This window comes from Balaenoptera acutorostrata, chromosome 11 (genome assembly GCF_949987535.1).
Source record: "Balaenoptera acutorostrata chromosome 11, mBalAcu1.1, whole genome shotgun sequence".
NCBI classification, from domain to species: Eukaryota; Metazoa; Chordata; class Mammalia; order Artiodactyla; family Balaenopteridae; genus Balaenoptera; species Balaenoptera acutorostrata.
In genome coordinates, this window is record NC_080074.1 from 99606378 (window position 1) to 99621260 (window position 14883).

At 38.7% G+C, this 14883-nt stretch overlaps 1 protein-coding gene across 5 annotated transcripts in view; it reads right to left on the reverse strand.

Annotated features, from left to right (window-relative positions):
• RIMKLB (ribosomal modification protein rimK like family member B) overlaps positions 1-14883 on the reverse strand; it is a 49841-nt gene that overhangs the window by 11538 nt on the left and 23420 nt on the right. For all 5 annotated transcript variants that reach the window (XM_007196112.2, XM_057555921.1, XM_057555919.1 and 2 more), the window contains one exon: positions 1077-1307. In XM_007196112.2, coding sequence (XP_007196174.1) covers positions 1077-1307 — 231 coding nt within the window. The remainder of the gene's footprint in view (positions 1-1076; positions 1308-14883) is intronic.

Sequence of the window (14883 nt, forward strand, 5' to 3'; positions counted from 1 at the left end):
AAATATATTAACATAATACTGTTTATAGCAGCGCTACTCCAAGTGTGGTCCAGTAACCCCTGCCTGTTTGTGACTTCTTTGCTATTGATATGTGTCCAAATAAATACAAAAAGAATAAGCACAAGAAAGCAATTTGGCATTGCTCTGCTATTTTTATGGTACTTTATGTGTACTTATCCACAGCAAATGGGTCTTAAAAAAAAAAAAAAATAGTCCTCTACCACAGATGATTTTAGAAGCACTGGTTTAAAGCACACCTAATGGGCTTCCCTGGTGGTGCAGTGGTTGAGAATCTGCCTGACAATGCAGGAGACACGGGTTTGAGCCCTGGTCTGGGAAGATCCCACATGCCGCAGAGCAAATGGGCCCGTGAGCCACAATTACTGAGCCTGCGCGTCTGGAGCCTGTGCTCTGCAACAAGAGAGGCCGCAATAGTGAGAGGCCCCGATAGTGAGAGGCCCGCGCACCGCAATGAAGAGTGGCCCCCGCTTGCCACAACTAGAGAAAGCCCTCGCACAGAAACGAAGACCCAACACAGCCATAAATAAATAAATAAATAAATAAAGCACACCTAGTATAGTGTAATTTTCTTTAAAAATATGAAAATATTTATGAACCATTATCATGAAAATGGTAATGAAGATAATCATAAATTATAGAGATGACAGATTCTTTTACCTCAGGGGTTGCCAACCTAAGGACTGATTTGGCATACAGCCCTTTTTTGTAATTAAGTTTTACTAGAAAACAGCCAGACTCATTGTTTAAGCTTTGTCTACAGCACGTTTCACAGTACAACAGCTTTACTGAGGGTCACAAAAGAGAACTTATAGACTGGAAAGCCCAAAATATTTACTATTTGGCCCATTACAGAAAGTTTGGTCAGTCCATTCTACCCATAACATACACAGATTCATAATTCTCCTGCCCAGTTTGTTAAAACCGAAAATCGCTTCTAAGAGTTCTTCCTTGTTCACAAATTTCCTTATATCACATAACCCTATTAGTTTAGTAGGGCTTTCAAAACTTATTGGTGCTCTGAAATTTAGGCTATAAATTCTTATTAGTTAACTCACCATAAGAGAAAGTATCTGGCAGAGGAACACCATGACCTGCCAACTCCTGAAACGTCCAGAACTTATTAACACAGTTCAGGATGGCTTGAGGTCGGTTCATCAACCTGCATCCCATCTTCTCTAGATGACGCAAAACAGTGATGTCACTATCACTTTGCACCCAAGGGGTTGGTACTCTCACTACCACCACCTGAGGGTAGGCAGTAATTAGTTCTCCATTGATACGAAGACCTGAAATATAACAGGAATGAAACCATAACCATTAAAGGGGAACATACAATAGAGAAATAGATATATACCAAAGCTTAGGTTTCAAAACTAAATGTACTATTTTGCTAACATTTCACTGGGACAGAGAGACATTCCTCCTTAAATCATTTTCTTTTGTAAGAACAAAGAAGATGTAATGAGAAGAATGTATGCCTGGGTAAATAAATTACAGTACATGTCAATACAATGAAGTATTACATATCCATTAAAAAGAATGTCATAAATCTCTATGTTCAAAGATGGAAAGAATGTCCAGATGCATAAGGTTAAGTTTTTTAAAGAGTAAATAACTTTTGTGTTTACATATGTACAGAAAATATATAAAAATGGCTTTCTCTGAGTATGTGTGGGTGGCAAGGCAGGAAGAGAAAGGCAGAATGAGGAACTTTAAAACATTTTGCCCCATGCAATTCTCTATCTTTTTTAAGTGAGGATATACGCTTTTAGTACAAAAAGAGAATTTTTTTTTAATAAATTTATTTATCTATTTATTTATTTATGGCTGCGTTGGGTCTTCGTTGCTGGGCGCGGGCTTTCTCTCGTTGTGGCGGGCGGGGGCCACTCTTCGTTGTGGTTCACGGGCTTCTCATTGCGGTGGCTTCTCTTGTTGCGGAGCACGGGCCCTCGGCTCGCGGGCTTCAGTAGCTGTGGCTTGAAGGCTCTAGAGCACAGGCTCAGTAGCTGTGGCGCATGGGCTTAGTTGCTCCGCGGCATGTGGGATCTTCCCAGACCAGGGCTTGAAACCGTGTCTCCTGCATTGGCAGGCGGATTCTTAACCACTGGGCCACCAGGGAAGCCCCAAAAAGAGAATTTTTAAAAGAGCAGTTTCTTGAGTTTTATCCAATACCATTCTATTTTTAAAGAGGTCCCAAATAATAAAGGAACAAGGTACTTGTTGCTCCTTACAACCTACTTCCATTAAAAAACCACATATAGGGGCTTCCCTGGTGGCGCAGTGGTTGAGAATCTGCCTGCCAATGCAGGGGACACAGGTTTGAGCCCTGGTCTGGGAAGATTCCACATGCCGCGGAGCGGCTGGGCCCGTGAGCCACAATTACTGAGCCCGCGCGTCTGCAGCCTGTGCTCCGCAACAGGAGAGCCTGCGATAGTGAGAGGCCCGCGCACCGCGATGAAGAGTGGCCCCACTTGCCACAGCTAGAGAAAGCCCTCGCACAGAAACGAAGACCCAACACAGACATAAAAAAAAAAAAAAAAAAAAACTACATATACTTATTTAAAACATTCAAATACAAAAATATAACCCATTTACCTCCCATCCAACATCCTACATACTTAGTGTTAACAGTATGTATTAACTAATAGTTAATAGTTAACTAATAGTATGTTAGTAGTATTTTCCCCACCATTATCTAATTATAGAAAAATATATAGATAATTTTTAGACAAATGCGATACTTTGTTTACATCATTTTGTCACTCTCTCTCATCACTTAAAATTATACCAGACATCTAAGTCAGTGCACGTATAACTGTATTGGGCTCAATAGAATTGTACTTAAAGATACACCATATGATCAATCCCTTACTCATGGACATTCATTCATTGAATAAACATTAAGTAATTACTATGTGTCAGATTCTTTTCTAAAAGTTGGGAATAGATTGGTAAATAAGGCAGATAAGGTCCTTGACTAGTCACTGTACTATATATACATTTACATACCCAGGACTTTTATAGTGAGTGAGTGAGTGAGTGAGTGAGTGTGTGTGTGTGTGTACACCGTATTCTTTATACATTCATCTGTCAATGGACTCTTAGTTTGCTTCCACGTTGTAACTATTATAAATAAAGCTGCTATGAACATGGGGGTGCAGATAAATCCTCAAGATAGTGATTTCATTTCCTTGAGGTAATATACAGAAGCAGAATTGCTGGATCCACAATTCTGAGCCAAAAGAGATTTTATCTGTTCTGATTAAGGGAACTGAGGTTATGTGCTTGATATTACCTGTGAATACTTCACACCATCCCCATCTTTTACTCCCTCCCTGTATGGCAGGGCCTAGAAGCACTTCCTACTCTCCCTTGCCAGCAGGATTCCATTTTGAGAATCCACCAATGAGAGACAATTACACAAAATTTTAAAAGTCAAAGAGAAGTAGAAGTCATTATTCTCCAGGGGCAGCTACAGGTAGCACTGTGGTCATCAGCAGATGTGAGGTTTTTTGCCAAAGGCTTCAGGCATTCTCCTTGCAGTCATTCACTGACCATGCTGTTACAGGCATCTTGAGATCAGCAGCAGCAGATTTCTGCAATCCTACATTTTCCCATTTCCTGGGCTTTTGTGCTGACTTGCCTCAACAGGAAGATCTAAACAGCATTTTACTTGAAATCAGAAAAAAGCCTAGTGACCAAATTGGGAGTTAAAAGGGGACATGGAGAATGGGAAAGGTGAAAAGGGAACCCAGTTTATGGCAAAAGATGCTGCCTCTGGATGTAGATATGAAAGATTCTGGTGATAACATCAAAGTAGAACTATTCTGTTATAGTTGGAGTACGGATGGGAACTATACAGATGTGTATATACAATACACATGTGTATTACAGGTGTGTAAAATAATTCATATCTGGTAGTGTGGAGTGTGTGTGTGCTTACAGAAGGAATCAGCCCAAGACTTAATACCTAAAGAAATGGGGATGTATAGGCTGAAAAAAGAAAAAGAAAAAATGGAAATTCCTATGACTGGATTTGATGAATCTCAGTTAAGGGACACGAGAAGGAAGCAAAAACCTGAGGAAAAATGAGTCAAAAAAACAGGAAAATCTAGTTTTAAGTAGTAATATGAAAAATAAGAAAGTCAGTGTTACCTGGAGAGAACAATCAAATTCATTAAATGAAACGGAGGTAAAACAAAGATTGAGTTTGGGAAAACTTGAGTGATCAGGAAAAGAGACACTGTCAACTGTCAAGAGAATATTCATCCATTATGACATTATCTTCTCATTTCCCTAAAATGGAGACACTTTTCGCTCCTTTTAAGAAAGGGGATAGAGAAGGCAATGTGTTCCACTCTCGGTCTGCTGCCAACGGAAATTGGGAATATGGGAGTACTTTATCCAAAGCACAGTCAGATCTGCATAGTATACTATATGGGCATTATTGAGGATGGAAAGAAATTCAATGCCTCCTGTAACAGAAACAGACACTTTATTATCCTAGACAAGCAGAAGGTGATCCGAGGCTGCCCAGAAAGAAGGGCAGGTACTGATGAATGTGAGCCAAAAAAAAGGCAAAGTATTACTGATCTCTTGAGTACTCTTAGTAAATACCACTCATCTTTGATGCAGAGCTTATAAAACTGAAATATAGGGAGAATGACTCTTTTCCTTAGATCCCTGTTATTCATTATACACAGGCACAATTCCACTCTACTCATTGTGAAAACAGCTATTCCAATTGAATGTGCTATCAGTCAGCTTTGTTTTCAATTCCACTTCCTCAAGCGTATACTGTCTTTTTTGCTCATCATCTTAAACAGCAACGTATGAAACTATTCATCTAGTTTCGTTTCATACTGGGATAGAAATTTCAATATAAATATTTTGGGTAAGTTTTGAATTAAGTGTATGATTAAACATTAAAAGCCAATAAATAATGAGTTAACCTTAGAATAGCAATGGGGTTGGGAACAATTTTTGTTCCTACGTTTTTTAGATATAAATGTATTATGTATTAAAAGGCTGCTACTGTTGTCAAGGCAGAGTGAGAAGGTGCTGAGGGCTGATTATTCTCCCAAGTTGAAAGATTCCTTTGGGATATTAATAATCTCCTTGCCAGTAATTAAGTGGGAAATCTCTCATGTAGCCTGCTCTACACCTGTGCTTTTTGAAACTAGTTTGGCTACACGATAAGTACTAGGTGTTTTTATCCTCAGGAAATAAGGATAGGCTTATCTGCTGACTGGCATTTCTTTTTCTTCCATCCTTTAGTATTCTAGAGGATTTACCAGAGCCTCTGGAATCATTTTAAAGCTAACAAATTTTAAGAATTTAAACTGGAAGTTTCCAGTGAAGGAGCTATTTGTACACAATTAAAAAGCTACACAGTCTCTGTGCCAAAAATCAAGGACGCACTCAAAGATTAAGACAGATGAGTTACTAGAACACGGGAGACAGCCTGAAAGAGCTTTCATTTAGCCAAATTTCAAAGAAAAAAAAAAACTACTAACAATGCAAAAAAAGCTCATTAATCTATAATGATAATGGAGAAGGGAGGCTCATTTGCTATCACTTGAGGAGCTATTACATAAATCTGTATTCTAAAAGCTGGTAGGGACTTCCCTGGTGGTGCAATGGTTAAGAATCCGCCTGCCAATGCAGGGGACGCGGGTTCGAACCCTGGTCGGGAAACTAAGATCCACATGCCACAGGGCAACTAAGCCTGCGTGCCACAACTACTGAGCCCATGTGCCACAACTACTGAAGCCGGCGCACCTAGAGCCCGTGCTCTGCAACAAGCTACCACAATAAGAAGCCCACGCTCGCCGCAACTAGAGAAAGCCCACACGCAGCAACGAAGACCCAACGCAGCCAAAAATAAATAAATTTATTAAAAAATAAATAAATAAAAACTGGTAAATAATGAGGAAAAATTACATTTATGCCCCCATTTCAGGAGGAGCTATTTATCACCAGTAGGAAAAGGTCTTCTTTAGAGAAGAATGCCAATTAATATAGAAGGAATACCAAAATTAGAAAAATCACCATTTTGCAAATCCTAATGAAATATCAAAATATCATTATAAGGAAAGGTGGATGGGATATCTGTATAGTGCCAAAATATCAAAGAATTGCTAGGCAAAAGATAAAAACAGATTTTTCTAACAGACCATGCAGACACTACCTGTCTCAGTGATCAAACTTATCCTCGACAGTGGCACAGACTATCATTTTGGGCCTCCTGGAAGGACGCACTATTAAGTATCCATGGTCAACTACTAAGAGGTAACTGTGTGCACAAAACACATGAACTCTATCTAATCATGCCAACTCACAGGAAGCTTCAGGAGGCAGACATCACAAGAAAACTATCACACAAATCCAGGATATGAGACATTGTTCTGATCACTTCAAAAAGTTGATGTCACTTTAGAAATAAAGATGGGAAGAATGTCTAGAGTTAGAAAGACTAAGTAGACATTACATCCAGATACAATGCATGAACCTTATAGAGCCTGATTTGAAAATAATAACTGAAAAAGGTGTTTTGGAATCAACTGCGACAATCTGATTCTAGAGTATATATGAGATGATATTAAAGAGTTTACTTTTCTTAGGCGTGCTAATTGTGTTGGCTGACAGGGAACAATATCCTTATTTTTTGGCCTCAGATACTGAAATATTTAGGGGTGAACATTAAGATAGCTACTTGTATTCAAAAGATAATGACTCTCTCAAAAAGCTGTGTGTAATGTACATAATGTTTATACATACTAGGAGAAAGAGATATTAAAGAACTATGACAGGGGGTTACTACTGAACACTCAATCTAGGTAGCAAGAATATACCTGTTCATAATTCTAGTCTTTCAACTTTTCTCTTCGTTTAAAATTCTTAATGAAAACCCGATTTGGAGGGGAGAACCCAAGACGTATCAAATTCTTAAGTATTCTCTAAAGAGAAGTGATGCTTGTCATTCCAGTTTCAAAATCTCTGGGGTTTGCTGCTCAGCTTTTCACTTTTTTTTAAAAAAATGCTTTCTCATCCTTTCTCTCACCAAAAGCCCATTTACTATTCTGCCAGTGACCCATCTCCCTTGCCATTTATGTTTCAAGTGCTACTACTGCAGTAAAAACTTTATATTAGTTCATCTTGGAAGGGGGAGGAGGGAAGACTAACTGAAAGCTAAAGTAACTTGCTAAAGGCAGTCAAAACCAAATTTAGGACAAGAAATCTAACCTGTTCTTTCTCAGGCTGTGAGTTCTACTTAGAAATAGCAAGGAGTCAGGGTAAGAGATTTATAACTTCTGAGCTCCCTACTTCCAGCTAAATTCACATAACAAACTTTAGTTGTTTAGGTCAATAATCCAGAATGCTAATCCATTACTTAACTGACAAAGCTATTAAATTCACCACCACATGTAAAATAAAAAGAGCTATATTAACAAAAAAGACGAGATAATTCTGAACGTTCTAAAATACTCAACTCACTATAAATCTATTTATCAATTAATCTACTTTAGGACATTAAAAAAAGATTGCCGCAAGAGAGCTTAGGTCACACAGAACTGGTGCCTACTATAAATGCAAAACTGTCTTCACATGAGACTTGTCCTCCTAAACTTTTTTTTTAAAAAATCACTGGCTTGGGACTTCCCTGGTGGTCCAGTGGTAAAGAATCCGCCTTCCAATGCACGGGACGCGGGTTCGATCCGTGGTCGGGAAACTAAGATCCCACATGCCGCGGCAACTAAGCCTGCACGCCCCAACTATTGAGCTCTCGCATCTCAACAAGAAAGCCCAAGTGCCGCAAACTACAGAGCCCATGCGCTCCGAAGTCCACACGTCACAACTAGAGAGAAGCCCGCGCACTGCGAACAAGAGCCTGCGTGCCATAAGGCAAGATCCCGCATGCCTCAACGAAGATCCCATGTGCTGCAACTAAGACCCGACGCAGGCGGGGGGGATAAATAAATATTTAAAAATTATCACCTTAAAAAAATCACTGGCTAGTTTCCCCCACCAGGTCCCAAAAATGTAGGATGAAAAGTAATTACCCAAATTTTGAGAATAGGACAACTGATAATGGAAATTTACAGTACCAAGGGTCAGATAATTCTCAAAAGAGCTATATAAAACACTAAAAAGTCTTTATTAAGGCTGGGTTAGAACTCATACATCTAAATTATCAAATATCAAAAACAAGAATAAAAGAATCCATTCTTTTGAGAATATACATGCCTTCTCTATCTGCTTACCTGCTTCCTACGAAGATATATTTTATGTTTCCTATCAAACTACCCCTGTTTAACATCCTCAGCAATCCTTTTCCTGTCCAATTTGCTTCCAAGCCTTATCTCACTATTAATCCCAGGTAGCAAGAAAATTCTTCTCTTCAATGGTATGCTCTTTGGGGAATGATAAGGAACCAATAAAATTCCTTTCCCAGGTCCATCAGTGGTACTGAAAGAAACAAAAGGAAGTCTACTATAACAGTGTGTCTCATTATCACTGAGCACTGCCGCTTTGCAGCTGACCATCATGTGTTTGAAAAAAAGATAGAGAAAAGGAGAAAGAGATGAGGAAAATCAGATTATGACTGTCTGTTTTAAAAACATCTTTTATTGAAGGTAATGACTGGCTAGCTTCTGCTCTAAGTACCTTTAAAAAATGCAGAATCTGGGGGTCAAGACAACCGCCCCTACCCCAAAAAGCAGGTAGGACATATCAAATGTAGAAAAATGTGATGCCACTAGCTAAATAATTCTAATTAATCTTACTTTTATAAATGCTGGCATTCAAGCTCTGCATGTTTGAGGACATTCTCTTTACCTTTTCTATAGATAGAAAAAAATGGCTCAGGAGAAAATATTTCATCAAAGTGATAAAAAGATAAAATACCCTTAAAGGACTCATCCACTTATCCACTCATTCTTTTATTCATTCAAAAACATTGAGCATCTATTTTAAGATACTCTGAGCCTTGGGATAAAGTCCTAGCCCCACTTAAACAGTTTTGAGGAGGATGATGGCGGAAAGTGCATGTTAAGTATTTGATAAAGATTGGCACATAGTAAGTAGTTAATAATTGTTAGTGGCTATCAATTACTCTTAGTTTACAATGGTGGGTTGGGGTAGGCTGACGGCACATATGGTAGCTGTTGATTCTTCATCTCCTTTTTTTTCTCAACTCCCAAGCAAACTTGATTTATTTGATATCTGATGCATAAGGTCTCAGTATTAGAAGCAAGAAGATATATTTCTATTTTGCTAACTTAACATGAAAACTATGAATTTTTTTCTTACTATTATCCAAATATGAAATGTTGTATCTAACCAAAATTACATTTTCTTCCCCCATAAGATAGCAATCTATACTGAAATAGTTTAATAGAAAACTATATAGAAGAAAAGTGGGGAAATGTATCATTTAGGTCGCTATTAATGAAACCAGCCATAAAAATTTACTGCGGTCTCCCAGCAACAGACTCATGTAAAAAAGGGGAGAGTGTAAGCAAAGTATCTTTGTGATATCCTTTAAATGTCAAGTCCCTGTCCACTTTGAATAAGAGTAAACTTTTTAACAGTGGCTCCAGGTTAAAGACAAATATTTATATCAGTCTGTTCTAACCTCCTTTTGGCAATCGAGAGGTGACCTAACTACATGATATCTAGAAATTTCTCTACTTATCAAGGAGAGAATTTACCAGCAGACTTAATTTAGCAGTATCAAGACAACCAGTCTGACCAACTGCAAAACAGTTTAGTTTAAAAACTAAATCAGCCAGGATAGCTAGATCTAACTAGTTCTAAAGCAGAAGCTCTTTTCATTGTATCACATGAATTCCCTCCAAAGCCCTAGCAGCATGACAGCTGGAAGACTCCTTTCAACAAGAATATACTCTAATGGTTAGGTTAGACCTATAATCCTAAATACTGGAAAGCCCCTGAATTTTGTTATTTGCCTTGAAGGAAGAATTTAGAGATTTGAGCTCCTCATCATTCCTTTGCTTTAAGTTCCCCAATGCCTTCAGAAGGCCATTCAGTCTGTTTCCAAATCCCTCATACTCTAAAAAAAGTTTCCTGTGGCAGTACCTAACAGATTCCAAGGCTTTATCTTCAAAAAGACCATGATTCCAAGTGAATAAAAGTAATTACTTAATAACCAGTTTCACCACTGTGTACCATGGGTTATGAGATCCCCACTCTGAAATAAGAAAGGTAGTATCAATTGATTTCTGCCCTATCTATGCCAAGTAACCAAGTCTCTGAGCGTCTATTTTTGGCAATATGTTCTCTGGAATTAATTTCTGTAATGGGGAAGGTTATTTGATTTGTAAGCAATTAAAATATCTCTAGTTAACTAGAGCAAGAAACAACCTATAATCTCATCAAAGTGCCATACCAAAAATGATTAAATTCCAAACTTTCTCCTTCTATCCTTGAGTCAAAAATTTTCATCAGTTCCAACGTTCTCTCCATTTATTTTAATTTTATTAAGAAAACTCCTAAACAGAAAATAAAAATACTATAATGAATCCAATGTACCATCACCTACTTTCAATTATCAATACATGGCCAACCTTGTTAGAGTCAGAGTAGTCTAGCTCATCCCTGTCCTCCTGAACCTTTTCTTTTCCCTAAAGGTAACCATACCTGGAAAATTATGATTTATCCTTCTATTAACTATTTTTTAAACCAGCAAAAGTTACAGTCACATACCCATCCTCCCCTTAGAAAACAGTATATGCCCTTTTTCCTAACAATAATTTCACTTAACATTGTTGTATTTTATGAAGTAGGTTTTCAGCATGTATCTCAAAATAAGGACTCTTGGGCACATACATTTTCTTAACTGGGACACAAGAAGCACTAACCAAAAAATAAGAAAAAATAAACCATACTTAATTAAATTTAAAAACTTTCACTGACCAGAAGATGCCATTAACAGAGTGAAAAAGGCAAGCCACAGAGTGAGAGAAGATATTCACAGTACATGTATCCAGTAAGAGACTTTTCCCCAGAATATAATACAAGACTACAAAACAAAAAGAAAAAGAGACACACACCAATTAAAAATGAGTACAGAGAGGATTCCGGGAAGATGGAGGAGTAGGGAGCATCAGGACTCTGTCTCGCCACCTAAACAACAAATGCATTGTCAGTCTGCTGAAGGATAATGAAGGAAAATACTGGCATGGTAAGTGCAGTTAATTTTCGTCAATTTCAGCTCTAGAAAAGTAGCAACTACCCGTCCCCCATTCTTTAGCAATACTGCACTTGGTTCTGGAGCAGCTGACATGTCTTGCAGGAGTCAGGGTGGTCTATAAGGACACTGCCCTCCAAATATCCGGCATCTCTGCTCTGATGGCTGGATGCAGCTTCTGATCAGAGGTGCAGACAAAGAGGCCAGTAGCCATTTTTGTTGCATCACTCCTCCCACTTTTACAAGCCCCTCCCCTTCCAGCTGAAGTCACTTCCAGGGGACTTTATTTCTTCAAATATCCTCTTTGCCCCTTTCTCCCTTGTCATTTTTCCCCTCTCAGAAGCCATACACTAAACACTAGGACATTCAACTGCACATATGGGGAAAATTTAAAAAGTGACTGCAAGTGCCTAGGGAAAGGTTCAGAAAAGACCTTAAAAGACATTAAGATTGCACCTTAGGCTGATCTGAAGTACAGAGACAGCCTATGACAATCAAAACAACAAAAACAGTAAACAAAAAACAGCAAACCCTGGGGAAGGGGGAGACTGATTGCCATAGTTTCCACATTAGATTCAAATGTGCAGAATTCAACAAAAACCCACAAGGCATACAGAAAACCAAGAAAGTATGGCCACTAAAAGGAATGAAATAAATCAACAGATACCATTCCTGCAGTCCTAATTAATAGCAGAGAGATTAGACAAAGACATTAAAAGAAACTACCTTAAAGATGCTCAAAGAACTAAAGAAAGATGTGAAGAAAGTCAAAGAAACAATGTGTGAACAAAATGTTAATACCAGTAGACAGAAAACATAAAAAAGAAACCAATAAGTAATTCTGGAGCTGAAAGGTACAATAACAGAAATGAGAATTCACTTAGAGGGATTCAAAGCAGATTTGAGCAGACAGAAGAATCAGTGAACTTACACATTGTGGGAGTCCCAGGAAGACCGGGCGGGGAGGCGGGGCGGGGGGAGTTGTGCAGAGATAATATTTGATGAAATAGTGGCCGAAAACTTCCCAAATTTGATGAAAGCCATGAATATAAACATCTAAGAAGCTCAACAGTCTCCACCTTATGAACTCAAACAGACACATGTTGATACACTATACTTAAACTTTCAAAACCCAGGACAAAGAGAGAATTTTGAAAAAAGCAAGACAGAAGCAAATCATCACATTCTATGGATCTCAATAAAATTATCAGCAGATTTCTCATCAGAAACTTTGGAGGCCAGAAGACAGGGGGCTAATACATTCAAAGTGCTAAAAGAAAAACTGCCAACCAAAACTCCTACATCCAGCAAAACTCTAATTCAAAAAAGAGGGAGAAACTACCACTGGCATTTTTCACAGAACTAGAACAAAAAATTTCACAATTTGTATAGAAACACAAAAGACCCCGAATAGCCAAAGCAATCTTTTTTTTTTTTTTTTTAATTTATTTTTGGCTGTGTTGGGTCTTCGTTTCTGTGCAAGGGCTTTCTCTAGTTGCGGCGAGCGGGGGCCACTCTTCATTGCGGTGCGGGGGCCTCTCACTGTCGCGGCCTCTCTTGTTGCGGAGCACAGGCTCCAGACGCGCAGGCTCAGTAGTTGTGGCACACGGGCCTAGCTGCTCCGTGGCAAGTGGGATCCTCCCAGACCAGAGCCCGAACCCGCGTCCGCTGCATTGGCAGGCGGACGCCCAACCACTGCGCCACCAGGGAAGCCCCCAAAGCAATCTTGAGAAAGAAAAACGGAGCTGGAGGAATCAGGCTCCCGGACTTCAGACTATACTACAAAGCTACAGTAATCAAGACAGTTTGGGACTGGCACAAAAACAGAAATATAGATCAATGGAACAGGATAGAAAACCCAGAGATAAACCCACACACATATTGTCACCTTATCTTTGATAAAGGAGGCAAGAATATACGGTGGAGAAAAGACAGCCTCTTCAATAAGTGATGCTGGGAAAACTGGACAGCTACATGTAAAAGAATGAAATTAGAACACTCCCTAACACCATACACAAAAATAAACTCAAAATGGATTAAAGACCTAAATGTAAGGCCGGACACTACCAAACTCTTAGAGGAAAACATAGGCAGAACACTCTATGACATACATCACAGCAAGATCCTTTTTGACCCACCTCCTAGAGAAGTGGAAATAAAAACAAAAATAAACAAATGGTACCTAATGAAACTTAAAAGCTTTTGCACAGCAAAGGAAACCATAAACAAGACCAAAAGACAACACTCAGAATGGGAGAAAATATTTGCAAATGAAGCAAATGACAAAGGATTAATCTCCAAAATTTATAAGCAGCTTATGCAGCTCAATATCAGAAAACCAAACAACCCAATCCAAAAATGGGCAGAAGACCTAAACAGACATTTCTCCAAAGAATATATACAGATTGCCAACAAGCACATGAAAGAATGTTCAACATCATTAATCATTAGAGAAATGCAAATCAAAACTACAATGAGGTATCATCAGACACCGGTCAGAATGGCCATCATCAAAAAATCTACAAACAATAAATGCTGGAGAGGGTGTGGAGAAAAGGGAACCATCTTGCACTGTTGGTGGGACTGTAAATTGATAGAGCCACTATGGAGAACAGTATGGAGGTTCCTTAAAAAACTAAAAATAGAACTACCATACAACCCAGCAATCCCACTACTGGCCATACCCTGAGAAAACCAGGCCATACCCTGAGAAAACCATAATTCAAAAAGAGACATGTACCAAAATGTTCATTGCAGCTCTATTTACAATAGCCAGGACATGGAAGCAACCTAAGTGTCCATCAACAGATGAATGGATAAAGAAGATGTGGCACATATATACAATGGAATATTACTCAGCCATAAAAGAAACGAAACTGAGTTATTTGTAGTGAGGTGGATGGACCTAGAGTCTGTCATACAGAGTGAAGTAAGTCAGAAAGAGAAAAACAAATACTGTATGCTAACACATATATATGGAATCTAAGAAGAAAAAAAAAGGTCATGAAGAACCTAGGGGCAAGACGGGAATAAAGACTCAGACCTACTAGAGAATGGACTTGAGGATATGGGGAGGGGGAAGGGTAAGATGGGACAAAGTGAGAGAGTGGCATGGACATATATACACTACCAAACATAAAATAGATAGCTAGTGGGAAGCACCCGCATAGCACAGGGAGATCAGCTCAGTGCTTTGTGACCACCTAGAGGGGTGGGATAGGGAGGGTGGGAGGGAGGGAGACGCAAGAGGGAAGAGATATGGGAACATATGTATATGTATAACTGATTCACTTTGTTATAAAGCAGAAACTAACACACCATTGTAAAGCAATTATACTCCAATAAAGAGGTTAAAAAAAAGAAAAAAGAGGGAGAATTTAAGACATTCACAGAAAAGCAAAAGTTGAGGGAGTTCGTGAACCTGTAAGGTGAAATGAAAGGACATCTGCCAGTAACTCAAAGTTGTATGCAAAAAATAAATATCTCAATAAAGGTAAATAAATGGGCAATTAGAAAAGCTAACATTACTGTAACAATAGTTTGTAACTGTACTTCAGAATTTAGAGACTAATATAATTCAAGAAAAAATAAACAACCATTAGTATAAAAGCTAGTATTGCTATAACTTTCGTTTGTAACTCCAACTCTTG